Source organism: Natator depressus, chromosome 1 (genome assembly GCF_965152275.1).
Source record: "Natator depressus isolate rNatDep1 chromosome 1, rNatDep2.hap1, whole genome shotgun sequence".
In the NCBI taxonomy this organism is placed as follows: Eukaryota; Metazoa; Chordata; order Testudines; family Cheloniidae; genus Natator; species Natator depressus.
The window spans coordinates 39,429,689-39,450,273 of NC_134234.1; the positions used below are offsets into that span (position 1 = coordinate 39,429,689).

The 20,585-nt window shown below is 40.8% G+C and overlaps 1 protein-coding gene across 1 annotated transcript in view; it reads left to right on the top strand.

Moving 5' to 3' along the window:
- The window catches only part of PARP4 (poly(ADP-ribose) polymerase family member 4), a 116,805-nt gene that overhangs the window by 29,171 nt on the left and 67,049 nt on the right, over nucleotides 1–20,585 (top strand). Inside the window, exons 9-20 of the mRNA XM_074957908.1 lie at nucleotides 606–779; nucleotides 1,926–2,086; nucleotides 5,837–5,974; nucleotides 8,778–8,876; nucleotides 9,742–9,925; nucleotides 13,047–13,206; nucleotides 13,782–13,906; nucleotides 15,676–15,807; nucleotides 16,054–16,140; nucleotides 16,751–16,915; nucleotides 17,710–17,756; nucleotides 20,477–20,558. Coding sequence (XP_074814009.1) covers nucleotides 606–779; nucleotides 1,926–2,086; nucleotides 5,837–5,974; nucleotides 8,778–8,876; nucleotides 9,742–9,925; nucleotides 13,047–13,206; nucleotides 13,782–13,906; nucleotides 15,676–15,807; nucleotides 16,054–16,140; nucleotides 16,751–16,915; nucleotides 17,710–17,756; nucleotides 20,477–20,558 — 1,554 coding nt within the window. The remainder of the gene's footprint in view (nucleotides 1–605; nucleotides 780–1,925; nucleotides 2,087–5,836; nucleotides 5,975–8,777; nucleotides 8,877–9,741; nucleotides 9,926–13,046; nucleotides 13,207–13,781; nucleotides 13,907–15,675; nucleotides 15,808–16,053; nucleotides 16,141–16,750; nucleotides 16,916–17,709; nucleotides 17,757–20,476; nucleotides 20,559–20,585) is intronic.

Here is a 20,585-nt window from a genome sequence, read left to right on the forward strand (position 1 = left end):
TATTGAAATTCAGTACAGTTATGTGAACAAATCTATTTCCTGTTTTATTTCAAATGTGGACAGAATGTCAAATGGATAATGGTACTTCAGTGCAGTCTTCAGACTCTTGCTATAAATAGGTGTTTGCCTTATGTACCTTTGGATAAACTAATGATTTAGAAGTTTCATTAACATTTATTGTTATCTTCTTGTAGTTTCCAACCATAAACCCTCTGGGATTGTTTTCCATTATTTAATGAAGAGTTAGTCTGACCTTGTGAATTTACAAGAAACTAAGAGGCATTTGCCCGCTAATCAAATCCATGTTCTTTTTTGTTATATACTTGGGGTACATGCTGCTCCCCTTACTTTGTGAGCAGTCCTACTGAAATCAGCACGACTACTTGCGGAGTAGCTCAGCATGAAGATAGAATCAGGTACTTGGTTTTGAATGCCAAACTCAGATACAAAAAGGCATTGTGCTGGTGTTGCAATAACAAAGAATAAACAAAAAAGTATTATCTTAGTGTGGAAACAAATTACCCTCTATTTCTAGTATTTACCTTTTTCAGGCTTGTTGCACTGTTCTGTCAGGATTTCATATTTAATAATCTCTTCTCTTGAAGGTGAGCAAAGGGGAAGGTATTCTACTTCAAATAAAGAATGCAATGAATGAGGGAACAGCAGCAAAGGCACTGAAAGCGATGATGATGGAGTTCTATCGAATTATACGTCACAAAAGTGGAATAGACTATAATATTACCAAAAAACTGTTATCTAGCAAACAGGACCTCTGTCAGGTAACATTTTCAGATTGCTAGTAAGCACTGATGTGTCCTGTATAGTGTCACTTATAAATACTGTCACACCAGTGAGTAGGATATTTTTTAACTCTTGCAAGGGCTACTAAAATGTAGTTCCATTGTGAATCCAAATAGCAATGGGGGCTTACTAGTGGTGCAAAGAAATTACGTTTAAAATATGGTCGATATAATTATCTTTGGCCATAGGAAAGTTTCTGATACCAGAAGTCTCTCATCCCATAAATCTTGCCCGTGACTGATGATGTGGCAGCAATATAATGTTTTTATAGTTTAATGTTATATAATTAGTTTGTGTGCAGGTTAGGTGCCCCATCATGATATGTTGTTATACAGATCATACTGTATGATCACAATGGTTCCTTCTGACCTTGGAATCTGTGAATATGCATTAATCAAATTTTGTGTGTGTGCCACTTCTCCAGGCATAAGCTGGTGCTGGGTTGCTTGGCCTCCCCACCCTGTCTCCATCCTCCGAGCAGGAAAACTCCCTGCTAAGGTTTGGGAATTGGATTGGTCCGAGTCCTGTGATAACATGATCTCAATCCCTCACCTTTCCCCCCTCCCCTAGACTGTGAAGCCCAGCTTTGTGCATTGCTTTTACTGCCATTGCCCTCCTGATTGGCCAGTGGCACTGCTGACAACACAGGATGGCTGCTGAGTGGCAGCCAGGGTGTGGGGACGGGCCCAGGAGCAAAGTCAAAATGGCAGCCAACCAACAGAAAATACTGGTTTGCTGAGTTGTTGTGAGATGGCCCAAGGCTTGGATTGATTTGGAGTTTTATGAAAGCAGTTTAAGTGTATCTGCCATGTTTTGTTTACATAAGGTGCCATACCTGGTCTCACTCTTGCTATACATGCTAACAGATAAATTGAAATAATCTCTGCTTTTATCTTCAGTTCCAGTATTATTTCACTGTAATTTGAGAGAATTATTTTCTTTTACTATAATTTTCTCTCTCTTTCTTTCTTCTGGGTTTTGGTTATTTTCTATATTAAATGTAACAAGTATAAAATGACCCCCCCAAAAAAGTCACCAAAAATGTAGAGAATTAGAACATTGTTCACTAATCACTACAATATATTATCCACATATCAATTCTAATTTATATCTTTATATTTTAGCTAATCAGAGACATGCTTAATGTTTGTGAAACAAGTATGTCAAGCCCTAACCCACCATCTCTTGCTAAATACCGGGCTTTAAGGTGCAAGATACAAGCTATCAATCCAAAGAGTGAAGAATTTCTCAATGTTAAACAGCAGGTGTTGAAAAACAATCACAGGTGGGTGTTTAATAGTGATAAGATGATCTCAGTAGTATTATAGAAATAATGCATAAAATACGTATAATGAGCGGTGGGCCACCAGATTCTGCCACAGCAGTGAGATCTTTGGCTTCTGGAACACTCCACTCCACTCCAGAACCAGCAGGATTGTGGAGTAGGCAGGGCTGGCCTTTACAAAAGCAAAGTAAGCAGGCATAGCATGTCAGGTGTTTATCTTATTCCTCCTCCATCTCTGAGACAAAAGGAAGAGGAAAGAACTTGCTCCCATACCTTCCTTAAGACCAGAACCAGATGGGAAGAAATTCATGCCCAGTCATCAGCTCCAGCATCTTGGGGCTGTGTCCTTGCTTGGGGCCCTGCAGCTTTTACAGCCAGCATGATGATAGGCCATTGGTAGCTCACTCCCAACTCTAAAAACAGCTGGATCTTGGCCCCAGTTGTTCTTCCTGCCCATCTTTGCTTTGATCAGCTGCATAAGATATATCTTCCTCTACTATGATGTACATTTGGATTGAATAGAAACAAATTCATTATGACAGTATCTAATGAGACTGAAAAAATTGCTCTATTTTTTGTTTCATTATTCAAGGCCTCAATAATTTTGAAAGGAACTATTTTTAAATTTGTTTTAATTAGATTTTATGGCTTCTGTGTTTGTTGCTGAATTTCAGTGTTTATTTTCAGGCATTTTAACGTTGATCCTTTTTTAAGTGTAAAATTTTTATTTCAGCTGTTTTTAATTTTCCTTGTGTTATTTAAAAAACCTGCCCCCCCCCTTTTGAGAATCTCCTTAGCCCCTTTCAAACCATTCTCATTCATGTAAAAAACTATAAATTAAATGTTCTTTGCTATATACTTTCAAAAAGCTTACTTGCTAATGTATATTTCAGTTGGATTTTATTTAATTGTATTGGTTGGGGTTATACTAGAGACCCTATCTTGTAATTAACCAGTAAAATTAAACATGGAAAAATGAATAAATTCATCAAAATAAAGTTAGAGAGAGTACGTGATCTTAGTTTTTGGGACACTGCATTTGATTTTCTGTAAAAGATATTTTTTTCAAAAATCAAACTACTGTAGAAATAGATGTTGAAGGAGCAGGCTTAAAAGGTCTTCTAAAAAAGAAGCTTCATATAGTAGCTCCATAAGTAGGGACATTAAAAAATATTTGTAATCCTCAAAAAACCTACCTCAGGTAAAGTTTTCAGAAGTGCCTAAGTAACTTAGGAGCCTATCTCCTGTTTACAAAAGTGACATATTTCAGAGTAGCAGCCGTGTTAGTCTGTATCCTCAAAAAGAAAAGGAGTACTTGTGGCACCTTGGAGGCTAACAAATTTATTTGAGCATAAGCTTTCGTGAGCTACAGCTGTAGCTCACAAAAGCTTATGCTCAAATAAATTTGTTAGTCTCTAAGGTGCCACAAGTCCTCCTTTTCTTTTTAAAAGTGACATAGGTACTTAGGAGGTGATAGCCTTGTCTACACTACAAATGGCTTGCTGGTATACTAGCAACATAAGCTGCATCTGCACTAAGGACTCTGACAAAAGGAGTTTTTCTGCCCATGTAGGAATACCAAGTCCCTGAACCACATTGTCTACTCTGACAGAAGCACTCATCTGTCACCATAGCTGCATCTAAACGCGGGGGGTTGCCGCATAGCTATGTTGGCTGGAGGGGATGGGCTTTTTACACCCTGACTGACAGCAATGCCAACAAAACTTTGTGGTGGAGACCTGGCCTCATTCTCTTTGAAAGTCATTGGGACTTAAGAGCCTAAGGTTGCGGCCTGGTCTACACTACAAAATTAGATCAACATAAGCCACCTTGCGTCAACTTAGTTGTACATGTGTCTATACTTACATTTATCTCCAGCTGATGTAAGTGTCCTACAGGGATGTACTACAGGGATGCAGTAACACCACCTCCTTGAATGGTGTTGAGCTGTGGTCGACATACTGAGGTTAATGCAGCACGAGTATTGACACTGTGTGACTTACGTTGACCCTAACAGTTCTCCAGCAGCTGTCCCACAACACTGTCCCACCTAACACTGACTGCTCTGGTCACAGTTTTGAACTCGTCTCAGAGACCAGAAGCCACTACTGCTCCTTTAAAACCCCTGTATATTTTTAAAAGTCTTTTTCTGGTTGCCCAGCCTGGCAGACACACCTACCGTCTCTCCCTTGTTGTAAGCAATTGACCATGCTGGCTCCACTCACTAGATTTGCTACTGCTTGGAGCAGACAGTAGGTATTGGATCTCCTGAGCCTGTGGGGAGAAGAGACTGTGCAGACACAGCTTTGGAGCAGTCATAGAAACATGGAAATCTGCCAAAAGATTGCACAGGGGATGCAGGCAAAGGGGTATGGTAGGAATCACAGCAGTGCCAGGTGAAAACGAAGGACCTGCAGCAGGCATACTAGAACCAGGGAGGCCAAAAGTCAATCCAGTGCCTACTTACAGACCTGCTGCTTTTACAATGAACTGAATGTGACTTTTGAAAATGGTGCAAAGGCCTGACTTAACCTCTGTTGTAGATGCAACAGGTTTGTTGGAAAAATGCTTCTGTTGTCCTAGCTACTGTCACTCAGGGAGGTGGAGTTCCTACAGCAGTGAAAAAAAATCTCTTCATTGCTATAATCTGCATCTGCACTATGGGGTTACAGCAGCGTATGCTGTGCTGCTGTAGCACCCATTGTGTAGACATGGCCTTAAGAGCCAAGTCACTTAGGTACTTTTGAAAAATTTACCCCTCATCTTAACTCTGAAGGTGGCCTCCTGTCAGAGGTAGAGCCTGGAAGTGATATCAATAAACAGCATGCTGGAGCATTACATGGAGCAGGATCCACAGATCTGCACCAAGTCTGGACTTCCCAGGATCTGAAAGGATACCAAAAAAGGCAAATTTAAAAAAAGCTTTGCTAAATTCCTCTCTGCTCATGCTACTGAGGGATTCAGCACCTATTCCTACTACTCTGAATTTGTTATTTAAATATCTTTAAGAGAAGATCCCACCAAGATTGTTTTGTAATTGAATAAGTATTTTGTATGTAGCTGAGCTTGTGGCAGGCTTGTTCGGGACTGAGCTTGTAGGCCCAGATCCTCAGGTGCCTAAATATCTTTAACTCCCATTGATTCATGGAGTTGGGCACCTAAATACCTTTTAAGCCTTAATCAGTGTGCAACAACTTCCAGCAGCCATTGGTCCTTTCTCCAGCCTCAACAGACAAGTGTCAGTGGCTGCTGGGAGTTGTAGTGTAATGCAGCTGCATTCTGTGCAGACCATGAGCTAGAAGCTCTTCCCCTTAGGTCACCCAGACTGTTGACTCCAAAAGGACAATGAGTGAGTAGGCCTGATTGTAGAAACTTCAAAATCTGTTTTTGTTAAAATTTTGGAAAACTAACATTTGGATTTTTTCACAGTTGTGCCATAGCTTGAACTCTGTGAAACATAAATACATTGTATAGAAAAGGAGGAAACCTACTATGGGATTACAGACAATCACAGATTAGATAGCTGCTGTTGAATTACAATTTGTATTCCTGTTTGCTTTTAATATTTAAATATTTCCAGTAAATGCTCCTTTGTATTGTGTCTGGTTGTTTTTCTTTTATAATTACAAGAAACGAAAAGTAGTCATTTCTATGAGGTACATATTAGTTCTTCACCCATTAGCTATTAATTGAATTTGAATATACTTTCTAACTCACATGACCTCGAAGTTCATTTTCAATTTCTTGCAGTGACTGTCCAGTGAAAGTTCTACAAATATTCAGAGTTGGCAGAATAAGTGAAACAGCAGAGTTTCTGAGCAGTCTTGGGAATGTTCAATCCTTATTCCATGCATCATCTGTGCGCAACTTTGTTGGAATTCTCTCCCGGTAAGAACTTGCAGTATTTTTTCCTTAAGGTTTTCCAGCATCTTTTTACTTTTTTATCTAATATTTGGGGCTTATAAAGGGAATCATTTTCTTTGACATCAAGCAAACGTTTACTTTAATGTTTGAGCATTAACATTTATGCGGGTACATCATAATGGAAAAATCTACCTTTTCTTTTGAACAGATGAGTTATAAAGACTTGATATTCTCTTGAAAATGGGTCTAAAGTGGATATAAGTGGTCAGACATCATGGTAATAAGCATAATTTAAATACCTGGGTAGAGAAAGAACTTAATTTTTTTTCAGTGTGTTCTATTTAAGCTTAATTACTAACCTAAAAAAATAGAGAGAGAGTGGAAAGAGTAATAAAATGTGAATACTATATCCCTTCTTCTAGCAAGCCTTCCATTGCTGACCTACGCCCTCCATTTTTAGATGTTATTTTTTAAAATATATTTGTGTATGTAATATTAAGCACACATCACTATCTTCTGCTGCTGTAACCCATATCTTACCACACCTACTGTTTATTTGCATCCTTTGTGTTGGATCTAATTAAGGGTCAAACATTTGCAGCCAATAGTAGTACTAGTAGTACTAACAAATTCTATGGGACTACTCACGATAGTAAGTACTGAGTTCATTAATGAGTGTTCATGTGATCATCCTCTTTGATTGCAGCTCCTGAGGACAAGAATCTGTTAACTTTATTTGATTGTAAAGGGCCATGCACACCTATGATACTGTATAAATAATACAATGTTAGTTTTATTTCTATAGCCAAATAAAATTGATTTCTGTCATAATCTTAACAGAATTCATAGATTCTAAGGCAATAAGGGACAATTAGGTTGTCTGGTTGAACTTCCTGTATATCACAGGCCACTAAGAGTATGTCTACACTGCAGTTAAAGACCCACAGCTAGTCTGTGTCAGCTAACTCAGGCTTGCGGGGCTTGGGTTACAAGGCTGTGGTGTAGTCGTTCAGGCTCTGGGACCCCACGAAGAGGGGTTGTCCCAGAGCCTGGGGTCCACCCTGGGCCTGAGTATTTACACCACTGTTAAACAGCCCTATAGCCTGAGCCTCGCAAACCAAGTCAGCTGATAACCCCTGCGTTGAGCCCAATATTGGTTTTTTTTGTTTTTTGTTTTTTGTTTTACTAAAACATACCTTTCAGAAAGACATCCAGTCTTGATTTGAAGGAATCAACAGATAGAGAATCCAATACTTCCTTTGTTAAGTTTAGTCCAGAGGTTTATCACCTTCAAAAATATGTGCCCTGTGTCTAATTTGAATTTGTTTGACTTCGGCTTCTAGTCATTGATTCTTGTTATGCCTCTCTCCTCAAGATTAAAGAGCCCATCAGTACCAAGCATTTTCTCCCTGTCAGGGTACTTATAAACTGTAATCGAGTGACCTCTTAAGGTCTTTAAGTTTCTTGCTGTAAGACATTTTCTCCAGACCTCAAATTATTTTTGTGGCTTTTCTCTGTGCCTGCTTCAGATTTTCAACATCTTTTAAAAAATGTGGACACCAGAACTGTATGCAATATTCTGTTATCAGTCTCACCAGTGCTGTAAACAAAGGTAAAATAATCTGAGAGCTTCTCTGTTTCTACGTCCAAGAACAGTGTTATCCGTTTTTGCCACGGTGTCACACTAGGAGCTCATGTTGAGTTTCTTAGCCACTGTGACTGCAAAATCTTTTTCAGAGTCACAGCTTTGAGGATACCAGCCCCCATTCTGTAGATATTGCCTGTGTTTCTTGTTCCTAGATGTATGACCTTGCATTTGGTTGTATTTAAATGTATTTTGTTTGAATGGGCCTGATCTACCAACTGATCCAGATCACTCTGTATGACTGCCCTCACTTTGTCCTCATCCTTATTTACTACTCTGCCAACCTTTGTGTCATCCTCAGATATGATCAGCAGTGTTTGTTTATTTATTTCCAAATCACTGATTTAAAATATTGAACAGCATTGGGCCTAGTGCCAATCCATGAAGAACCCAACTAGAAAAATCCCCATTTGATGATGATTCCCCATTGACAACTGCTTTTTGAGTTCTGTCAGTTAGTTGTTAGTTCTGTCAGTTAGTTCTTAATCTATTTTAGATGTGCTTTATTTATATTATATAGTGCTAATATTTTCATAAGAATGTCATGCGGTACTAAGTCAAATGGCTTATAAAAGTCTAAGTATATAACATCTATGCAGTTACCAATATCAACCAAATTTGTAATCTCATCAAAAGTTTAAATCTGATTTGTTTGACAAGATCTGCTTTCCATAAAAGAAGACTAAAATTAAGGATCAAACTGCACTTCACTCCTGGACACACTACCTTTTATGCCCACCCTTGTTTTGCTTAGATAATGTATGTGTCTGTGATAAGTGTACAGTGTTCCACACAGTATAGGTTATAGAAAAGTAGCACTATTTTGTATAATCAGACAAATATTAAGTGCTAGTTTCATGTTAATCTGGATGTTTGCCAGTGATCACTATTTTGTTTTCACTTTGTAACATGCAGTTCTTATGCGCTAAAACTAGAAAAATAAGGAGTATTTACTGTAATATCCTCTTGATGAACCTCACCCATGGATTTCCCCTATTGTGACTAACTCAGTAATGTCTCTGTTTTACTGAACATTTTCCAGAACTCTCTTTCCATGGTTTCTGTAAACTGTATTTTGTCTAGTTCATCAGTGACACCCTATTTACTCAGTCTGTATTAATCACAGGACTGTATGTCAGGATCCTTCTACCTTCATTAACTGTGATGCTATTTCTTTTCTAGGGGACTCCTTTTACCAAAGATAGTGGTTGAAGACCATGGCGTGGAAAGAACTGATACTGGGAACCTGGGGAGTGGCATTTATTTCAGTGATTCCATCAGGTTTGAAATACTTAGTTATAATACTGTGTTCTTTTGACTGTTAAAGAAATTTAAGTTTCTTTTTGAAATGTTTTAGAGCAGGGGTGGGCAAACTACGGCGCGCGGTCCAGATCCAGGCCACCAGCCATTTTAATCTGGCCCTCGAGCTCCCATGGGGAAGCGGGGTCTGGGGCTTTCCCTGCTCTGGTGTTCCACGCAGCTCCCGGAAGCAGTGGCATGGCCCTTCTCTGGGTCCTATGCATAGGGGCAGCCAGGGGGCTCCACTCTGCATGCTACCCCTACCCCAAGCACCGCCCCGCAGCTCCCATTGGCCAAGAACCACAGCCAATGGGAACTGCAGGGGCGGTGCCTGTGGATGGGGCAGCGTGCAGAGCCGCCTGGCCGCACTTCCGTGTAGGAGCTGGAGAAGGGACATGCCGCTGCTTCTGGGAGCCACTTGAGGTAATTGTCTTGAGGTAAGCCTGCACCCCAGAGCCTCTCCCTGCACCCCAACCCCCTGCCCCAGCCCTGATCCCCCTTCCGTCCTCTGAACCCCTCAATCCCAGCCCAGAGCACCCTCCGTCACCCCAAATCTCTCCTCTCCAGCCCTACCCCAGAGCCCGCATCCCCAATCAGAGCCCTCACCCCTTCCTGCACCCCAACCCCAATTTTGTGAGCATTCATGGCCCACCGTACAATTTCTATTCCCAGATGTGGCCCTTGGGACAAAAAGTTTGCCCATCCCTGTGGTCGAGGAATTTTAAGATAATTTTGATGTTGAAAGTTATTCCTTTCCAGTTTTCTACTTTCTACTGAAACTTAAAATAGAAATGCATGTTAATGTAAACTGTATGTGTCTGTGTGTGTGATTTTTCTTTAACTGTAGTACAAGCATTAAGTATTCTCTACCAAGTGAAATGGACGGAACTCGATTGTTGGCTGTTTGTAATGTGGCACTAGGAACCTGCCTGGACTTGTATAAAAAAGATTTGTCATTAACTAATGCACCATCAGGATATGACAGCGTGCATGGAGTCCGTAAAACAGCAAACATCTATTCAGATTTTGAGGTACAGAAATCAGATCCAACCAAAAAAAGGCACTGAGGTTGTTTAAAACTGATTTATTGTGCCAGTGTTAGACAACAGGACAGAGGGAGACTGAATTCCTAGGTTCTATTCCCAGTTCTGCCACTGAGTTACTATGTGGCAATGGGCAAGTCACTATCACTTTTACTTCCATTTCCCCATCAGTAAAGTGCATACAATACCTGCATCACAGGATTTTTAAACATTTGTATAGAGCTTTTGGGACTGTGGCATGAAGGACGCTATTTAAATGAAAAATATTAATATTATTTTATATTACAGTAGAATTTTCCTATAATTTGCTGAGAGGGATTTTATATTGAACTTGGTTCTAACAAAGTGGAGGGGGGGGATCCTGAATTACTCTGCAACATTTCAGCAGACTTTCATGTCACATAAACCACATACACAATAGGATTTGGAGCCATGGAAGGGTCAACCAGGATTTTTTGTAATGGATGTTGAATATAATTAGGCTATGTCTATACTAGCTGAAAACCATATTCCACCAGGGTTGCAGCAGTGAATCACAACTTCTTTTCCTAGTGTAAACACATCCCTTTAGTAAAGCATTGCTTCACTTTGGGCTTGTCTACACTTACATTTTATAGCGCTCTAACTTGCTGGCTCAGGGGGGTGAAAAATCACCCCCCTGAGCGCAGCAAGTCTGAGCGCTTTAAAGTGCTAGTGTAGACAGGCTCCGAGCTAATCCCCTCATGGAGGTGGATTACCAGGAGCGCTGGGAGAGCTGTCTCCCAGCACTTGCGCACGACCACACTCGCACTTCAAAGCAATGCCGCGGGAGCGCTGCCACGGGAGTCCTTTGAAGTTTCCAGTGTAGCCATGCCCTCGTGTGTGGTTTTTGGAGGGGGGTGAGGGGGTGAGAGAACCTGGATTCCTGCAGGAAATGGCCCACCTTGATTATCATACACATTGTGAAGAGAGTGGTCACTTTGGATGGGCTATTACCAGCAAGAGAGTGAGTTTGTCTGTGGGGGGGCGGAGGGTGAGAAAACCTGGATTTGTGCTGGAAATGGCCCATCTTGATGATCACTTTAGATAAGCTATTACCAGCAGGAGAGTGGGGTGGGAGGAGGTATTGTTTCATGGTGTCTGTGTATATAATAATGTCTTCTGCAATTTCCACAGTATGCATCCGATGAAGTGAGCTGTAGCTCACGAAAGCTCATGCTCAAATAAATTGGTTAGTCTCTAAGGTGCCACAAGTCCTCCTTTTCTTTTTGCGAATACAGACTAACACGGCTGTTACTCTGAAACCTTTCATTCCACTATCAACTGTTTGCATTGTGCTAGTTCCCTTGGAATATACCAATTCTTATCTACTCAGATAGGTGCTAAATGCTACATTTCAAGGAAATTTCCCCTGCATCCTATAATTATCACTTTCACATAGTAGAGGGAAAGGGCAAGGAGGATCCTGGCTCCGAGTCACGCTACAGTAGCTCCCAGTAGGGAGTAAAGAGGAGCTGAATAGTATTGCTAAAGTTGCTCCGCACTGAGGGTAGAGAGGTTGCCAAGTATGCAGTTTTTGCAGCCCATTGGGCTATTTATAACTGACAGCAGCAGGGATTTTTTAGCAGTTGCAGGTTGCAGTGTTTTGAGCTATTTTGCTGCCCTGTTGCCACTAGCCATGCTGCTCCAAAGTTGGGAGGGGGACTTCTGATCTGCCTCGCCCCCTGCCCTGCCGAGATGTCCCACCCTGCTGTCAGGATCTCAGGTCTCAGCCCCCTCCTTGGGTTACATTTGCAGAATGGATGTAAGATGCTGCTGTGCCTTAGTCCCAAAACTTTCTGCTGCTCTCCTTCCCCATACTTGCTGGTGATCGCTGTGACTCCTGGCATTAAGAAGTTATTTAGAGGCATGCTCACTCACAGAAGCTTTTTTGTGTATGGTGTCACAGGGCTTCTACACCTGTATTTCCCCTCAGAGGTTCAGCAAGGGCACCTGACACTCAGGCTTCCAGCTCTTGCCACTCTTGGGTGGAGACATGCATTTCCAGGCTGGACAGTTCCCTGGCCTTCTCTGTGTAATTCGTAGCGCAGTCAGTCTGCCTAGACAGACCTTCTTGCTTTTTCTTCAGAGATGGATAACAGTTAAGGTTATGATTTTGTCATGGTTATTTTTAGTAAAAGTCCTACACAGGTCGTGGACAAAAAACAAAAATTTACCGGAACTGTGGCATGTCCATGACTTTTACTAAAAATAACAGGGTAGAGGGGGCTGAGTGGGGGGAAGGAATGACAGCAGGAGCCCCATGGGGGGGGACTGACAGTCCCACCGTCGTGGGGGAGGGGGGCACAGCCCCAGCTTCAGCCCCCGCTGCAGCCATGGGGAGGAGTGCACAGTCCTGACTTCAGCTCTGGCCAAAGCCGCGGGATAGGGGCACACAGCGGCGGCTCAGGCTCCGGCCCCAGCCAAGCTCCGGCCCTGGACGAAGCTGTGGGGAGGGAAGGTGCACTGCCCTGGCTCCTGCCACAGCTGTGAGGGGGGCCCACAGAGCTGAAGCCGTGGGTTGGGGAGGAACAGCCCCACCACTGACAACTGAAGCCGAAGTCACTGAGGTCTTATAAAGTCATGGAATTCATTACCTCCATGACTAAATAATAGTGTTACAGCTACAGGTATAACTTACGACACAGTTCTTTCCAACCAAGCCTACTTTATTCTTAAGGATAAAATATTTTGGAGAAAACATATTTAAAACAATAAAAGAACCTACATGCATCTTAATAAGCTTACCAGGCGTTACGCCACCCAAGGGTTTTTTTTTGTAGTCACAAATTCCTCAGTTTCAGTTCAGGACAAGCACACGGTCTTTTGAGGTCTCTCTAGGCTAAATTCTTTCAGTGTTCCCAGGAGGATTGGTGAACTCCATGGAACGAGGTTCTGCCTGTTTGGTGTATCAGGAGAAGGCCCCAAGTCATTTTAAACTTAGGCTTTTTATCCAAAGGCCTTTTCTTTGTGGGTCTCAGGAGAATCCAGTTTGGACTAGTGTATGCATCTGTAAATCGGTTTACAGTCTTTGTAGGAATACCTGTAGCTTTTATTATGTTTGTAAAATAATTCTCTTTGCTTGCAATAGGATGATGAATTTGTTGTATACAAAACCTGTCAGGTTAAAATGAGATACATTGTTAAGTTTTGTCTTCCTGGAGACCAAATAAAGCAGTTTCAGCCTGGAATTGTGACAGAATTAGCGCAAGATCTGCCAGCGACCTCACATTGTCATTTACAACCCGAAGGTGGACAATATTTCTTGTTTGTAACTGTATTTACATCATGAATGCTCTAGCTATTAATCAATAACTCTTGAATAAAACTGATCAAATACATTTTTAATATAATTTAAAAATTCTTTTGGATTGATTTGCAGCTGTCACCACGAGTTCTTAACTAATATTGGTATCTTGGAAGCATCTGTTTAACAGATTTCCTCTGGGAATAAATATTGAGGCTGTTTTTCTCCTCCTGACAAAGTGCCTTTCAAGAGGCCTAGCAGGAAGTATTCTTGCATAAGTCATCAGACGCTCTTTAAAGAATTCACATTTTACTCCCTAAGAGCTAAACAAAGGTCTTATGAAAGACCTGTCATCAACTCATGATCCCTCAGACAGTCTTTATCTCAGCAATAGAACAATACCATTGTGGGAATTCATAACAGACACTGAGTATTATTTTTAATCCATGTATGCTGAATTACAGTTGTAAACATGGGCCAAATAGCCATTGGTGTGTGGGATTGGCTATTACCCACCACCACCACCACCCAAAACCCCAAACCAAAACACTAATCTTTCTTCAATTTTTTTATGTTTAGACTATGCATTACCAAGTGTAAATCTTTTAAACCATGTGAAAACTGGTCTTCAGGACACATCTGGAAACCCAGTCCCTCTTGAAGATATTCATATCAAGGGGAGGATAATAGACTTCATAGCACAGGTACAGTGCACTGTTTATTGTTAGCTCAACTTTTCAGCAACTGACTACTGAGAATTAATTCAAATTGTTATGTACTGTTGAGTCACTTTTAGAAAAATAGACAACTCAGTCTCTAAATGAAGATCAGTCTCTTACAGGTCAAAGTATTTTTAAAGGTAAGCAGACAAGTTTTATTTGTAAGTTCTTAGGGCAATGAAAAGATCAGTGAATTTTTGTAATTCCATATTTCAGAATAATTTTTCTGCCTATATGTGGTTAAATCATTGCCAGGAAGAAAGTTGCTGCAATGGAATATGCCTTTCTTTTTTTTTTAAGGGGCTTTCTTGCCTGCCAATTTGATAACTAGGATTGGTGCATTGAGCTTACCAAAATAATGAAAGGCCCATCCCCACGGATGAGGGAGAGGCCCCAAACCCAGAAATCAACAGATTACATGGGACAAAAAATGAAAAAAAGGGATGGAGGTCCAGGATCAAAACAACGAATCCAGGGGGTACACCCATCAGAGAACCGTAGACCAGTGGTTCTCAAACTAGGGCCGCCACTTGTTCAGGGAAAGGAAAGCCCCTGGCGGGCTGGGCCGGTTTGTTTACCTGCCGCATCTGCAGGTTCGGCCAATTGCGGCTCCCACTGGCCGCGGTTCGCTGCTCCAGGCCAATGGGGGCTGCGGGAAGTGGCATGGGCCGAGGGATGTTCTGGCTGCCCTTCCTGCAGCCCCCATTGGCCTGGAGTGGCGAACCATGGCCAGTGGGAGCCGCGATCAGCCGAACCTGCAGACACGGCAGGTAAACAAACCGGCCCAGCCCACCAGGGGCTTTTCCTGACCAAGCGGTGGCCCTAGTTTGAGAACCACTGCCCTAGACCATGTCCACTGCTCCGAGGAGTCTAAGGAGTCAGTGGACACGGTCCAGAGGAACCGTGCCCAGATGCATGAACAGACAAGGGACTGGAAAAAGGCCCCACATTTGCAGAGATTTCCCCATCCAGCTTCCTCTTCAGGACTGATGAATGGCCATCTTGGATGTGCCAGGCAGTGGTTGATGAAAAGATCTCAGGACTTTGTGGGGACATAGATAGGGAGTGCAGAGAGGAACAGGTGTGGACATAAATTCAGCAGGAACCGCTGGCACTGAAGACTGAAATTCTCCATTTACAGAATAGATATTGTTCCTGGAGAGACAGCACAGGTTTCCCAAGTAGCCATGTCAGTAAAGCTTAACCTGGTTGGACTATCTGCCTTCCTGCCTACTCAGTCCTTCAGTCTTGAGGCTACCAGCACATTTGCAGTGGTGGTTTCTGTGGTGTGGACCCCTGTCCTGTAGACACCAGATTGGTGATATTTGTAAAGTTAGCATTTTCATATAGCTGCAGATGGAAATGATTTTTATTTACTCTTCGCTTGGAGGAGATTTGAATTGGTGACCTAGAGATGAAAGACTCGATATTCCATTACCAGTTTCCTGAACCATCCATTCCCCCAAGCACCGGTAGATTTGCTACAATCACTATATGTATGTGTGTTTGAGGTATTCGTGTACAAATAGGGCTTCAGAAAGATAAACCAAGTTGCACTCTGCCTCCTAGCAACATTTTGTAGTGTGAAACATAATAGCACATTTATGCTGTTAAATTTAAAATAGTGAACTTAAACCAAAACCACTAGTGCAGAATGACCTATGGGAAGATATACTGTCTACCTGTTGTTTTTTTTATCATTATATTTTTTTCACTTAATAGGATTATAAAAGAGATCCATTTCTCTATTTCAGATAGTAGTGTTTCAGACATACACCAATCAAAATGATAATTCCATTGAGGCAAAATATGTCTTTCCTTTGGATGGCACAGCAGCTGTATGTGGATTTGAGGCTTTCATCAATGGGAAACATATTGTTGGAAAGGTAAGATGATTTAATATTTCGCTCTTCTAGAGTGCTTTCAATCCCAAAATTCAAAGCATTAATGAGCGAAGACACACAACATTAGTGTTACTACTACTCTCACGCTGATTTTATACCATTGTCACTTAACTAGATTTTGAGTTGATGGTGTACCACTAAATGACTCTTGGTTAACTGAGACAAGGTAGTTAACTGTGTTCCATATAAAAATAGTTAATTTACTGATTTTGGAGCAATCTTTTGCAGGTTAAAGAAAAGGAACAAGCACATAAGGAATATAGAGACGCAATCAGTCGAGGTGATGGAGCTTACTTGATGGACCAGGATGCTCCTGTATGTTGAATGTCATGGTTTACTATGCATTTTAAAAACCCCAGACTGGTCACATTGTATATTAGTCGCTGAAGTCAGATACCAACAAATCAAGTTTATGACATTGATCCCCAACCCCATAAATACACATGTACTTCACTTTACGCATGAGAGTAGACCCATTGGAATTGTTGCAGAATCATGTCTTTAATGGGAAGGATTTTTTGTTTTGTTTTGTTTGTTTTTTAAATAATGGAAATTATTTAGGCTGCACATTTGATCATTTCAGGAAATTCGTCAAAAATACCCACTGTACGTCCTACAGAAACTAGATTTTGCCAACTCTCTGTAAAATCCTCTTTTAAAAAACAATTTGAACTCTCTCTGTAAAATATTGATTTATGCATAGATACTACCGATGAGTTTTGTCCAGACAGGAATTTTTTAGTAAATTGTTAAAACAGCATAACTTCTTTCCCTTTATCACCATAATTAGTTTTCTTCAAGCCTCTTCTCTGAAGAAATATAGAAAACTAGCATTTGTTTTCTGTACATGAGAAAACAAATGATTTATTGCTTTGGAAAATATATAGTTTAAATATGCAGATTAAAGCAAGCATCTCTTTTCTAGGATGTTTTTACTGTAAGTGTTGGAAACTTACCACCTAAAACTACAGTTCTTATCAAAGTCACCTACATCACTGAGCTTAGTTTTCAGAATGGCTGTATTACTTTTCAAATGCCTGCTGCTGTGGCTCCTTGGCAACAAGACAAAGCCTTAAATGAAAACACACAGGTTTGTGCATTTAAAGTATAAACTTAAAGTAGCATCTTATTTGTTTGAAGCAGAAGTACTCCTCTAAGGGTGGTGATTCCACAACAAGTTTGAGGGGAGTTGCAACCATCCTCCCTTTCTTATCTTTTTACATGTTCTTGCCATTTCATTTAAAATTGATTCTAACCCTTATGGCTAAAAGCAAGAGCCTCCAAAAATGTGAACCAAAACAAAAAATAAATCAATGTAGTGATGCCTGCCTGAATCTACTCGAAACAATAGCTCTAAGACAAGGTTCACAACCTGGGTACTGTGACCAGCCTGCCCATATTGTTAAAAGGAAAGTGGTCCTGACAACATGGGATGAAGGCCTAGCATGGGGAAAGGGGTTCCAGGATGGAAAAGGTTGAGAACCACTGGTTTAAAATATGAGTAAATGTAGCAGTGTTAGTAATTAAGGGCCCAGGCCTATAGGCTGGCTACTTTGTATAGCTGGCCCCCTACACATGACTTCAGTGATATTCCATGTGGGCATAGAGGTTTTCCCACAGAGAACAGTTTGCAAGAAGGGACAAATGACTTAGTATGTTTTCCCTTTTTAAATATCATCAAGCTTACTCTCCTTCCCATATGTATGTGTAATTCCCATATGTTATACTCGCATATTGAGGAAAGAGTTAACCACTGAAAGTGAAAGAAGCTGAGAAAATTGCTGGGTGCTGTGCTACAGTTGCTTTTCTAATAAAAGCAAGAGTGGCACTAAGATCTGTATATTTCATAACAATGATACATTTATAGTTTTTTATTTTGTATAGGATACAGTAAAGAAGGTTTGTGTTAAGCAAATAGGAACAAAAAAGGGGTAAGTAACATTTAATAAGATATTTGATAGTCAAAAATGATTTTTAAATAGTTTCCTTATTTTTGTTACTAACACCTTAGATTCTTAAATGTGAAGCAGTGTGTAAAATTTAATTTTCACCATTTATGTGGGGTTTATGGCATTTCATTCAGGTTGCGTGATGAAAAGACTTTTTACTTTTGATTCAAAACTGCTGCTCTATTTGGGTTACAAACACTACACGGCAATAATTTTTTGGGCAAACTCCATCTCCACCCCACTTCATTGAATATTTTGGATTGTTTGTTTCCTGAAAACATTTCCCTCAATACCAGGTTTTATAAAAACTTTGCATCACAAAACCTAATCCCTTGGGCCTGCACTACCTGAAAGTGTACTTTTTAAATTGAACTGATTGTTAGCTTTTTCTTTTCGTTAACATCTTTAATAATTTTTTTAAATTATATTTCAAATTGTGAATTTTTTTCTTATAACTTAATACTTCTTGAGAAATGGATAATTATAGTTCTACTTCATGCAGTGCCTCTGCAGATATCCACTCGCTCCTATTCATGAGCTATTCTGCTAGTAGAAGCAGTAAGAGCTTTAATGGGCACTTGTGCTACTCCAGAAACTGAATTTTCAGTGTTGGAAACTACATAATGCCCATGTACATGTGTCAAGGTTCCTCCCCCACTCTGAACTCTAGGGTACAGATGTGGGGACCTGCATGAAAAACCTCCTAAGCTTATCTTTACCAGCTTAGGTCAAAACTTCCCCAAGGTACAAAATATTCCACCCTTTGTCCTTGGATTGGCCGCTACCACCACCAAACTAATACTGGTTACTGGGGAAGAGCTATCTGGACACGTCTTTCCCCCCAAAATACTTCCCAAAACCTTGCACCCCACTTCCTGGACAAGGTTTGGTAAAAAGCCTCACCAATTTGCCTAGGTGACTACAGACCCAGACCCTTGGATTTTAAGAACAATGAACAATCCTCCCAACACTTGCACCCCCCCTTTCCTGGGAAATGTTGGATAAAAAGCCTCACCAATTTGCATAGGTGACCACAGACCCAAACCCTTGGATCTGAGAACAATGAAAAAGCATTCAGTTTTCTTACAAGAAGACTTTTAATAAAAATAGAAGTAAATAGAAATAAAGAAATCCCCCCTGTAAAATCAGGATGGTAGATACCTTACAGGGTAATTAGATTCAAAACATAGAGAACCCCTCTAGGCAAAACCTTAAGTTACAAAAAAGATACACAGACAGAAATAGTTATTCTATTCAGCACAGTTCTTTTCTCAGCCATTTAAAGAAATCATAATCTAACACGTACCTAGCTAGATTACTTACTAAAAGTTCTAAGACTCCATTCCTGGTCTATCCCCGGCAAAGACAGAATATAGACAGACACACAGACCCTTTGTTTCTCTCCCTCCTCCCAGCTTTTGAAAGTATCTTGTCTCCTCATTGGTCATTTTGGTCAGGTGCCAGCGAGGTTACCTTTAGCTTCTTAACCCTTTACAGGTGAGAGGAGCTTTCCCCTGGCCAGGAGGGATTTCAAAGGGGTTTACCCTTCCCTTTATATTTATGACAACATGTATGCACACAATGTTGCGGCAAAAAGGACTAATCCATAGGCTCAGGGGCTGGAGCACCTACAGGGCAAAAATGGTGGGTGCTGAGCACTTACTGGCAACCCACCTATGGTGTTCATATTTTTAAAGGATGTTGGAAAAATTGGGGAGGGTACAGAGAAGAGCCACAAAAATTATTTGAGGGTTAGAAAAAATGCCATATTGTGAAAGACTTAAAAAGCACAATCTGTTTAGCATATCAGATACATGAGCAAGTGATGGCTTGATCATGGTGTGTAAATACCTTCATGGTGAGAAAATACCAGGTACCAAAGGGCTCTTTAATCTAGTGGCAAAAAGACATAAAAAGAACCAATGGCTGGAAGTTAAAGCTGGATAAATTCAAATTAGAAATAAGGCACAATTTTTTTTAACAGTGAGGGTGATTGTTCCTATGGCTAATCTACCAAAGAAAACGTATGTTTTTCAGGAAGGTACTCTATATTTGTACACAAATTACTGGGCTCATTACAGGAGTAACTGGGTAAAATTCTATGGTCTATTTTATACCAGAGTTCAGACTAGATGATCTCATGGCCTCTTCTGTCCTTAAAAATCTATGTATCTATGAATATCCTTAGTGAATCAGCATGTCCACTGTTTGGAGTGTCTTGGGGATAGAAACTTTTGCAAGGGAAGCATGGGGCAGAAGAGAGCAAGGAGGTCAGATTAGATAATCATGATGGTCCCTTCTAACCTTGAAATCTGAGTCTACAAGTCATGCACTGCTTATTGCCTTTACCCTAAGACAGGGGTTCTCAAACTGGGGGTCGGGACCCCTCAGAGGGTCGCAAGGGTATTACATGGGGGGTCGCGAGCTGTCAGTGTCCACCCCAAACCCTGCTTTGCATACAGCATTTATAATGGTGTTCAATATATTAAAAAGTGTTTTAAATTTAAAGGGGGGGGGTCACACTCAGAGGCTTCCTTTGTGAAAGAGGTCACCAGTACAAAAGTTTGAGAACTACTGCCCTAAGAGCTGCGAAGAATAGGAAACAGAGACTGATGTGTTCTGATGGAGGAAGCATGGCATACATGCCAGATATCATCTTCTCCAAAACTGCTTTGTGTGTCAATTGTTTTTTCTTTTTTTAGTGGATTCTGTGTGGCCATGTCTATTGAAATGCCACACAGTATTGAACGCGTTCATAGTTGGACGCATACACTTAAAATAAAGGTAAGTAAATCTTCTTGCAACTGTTTT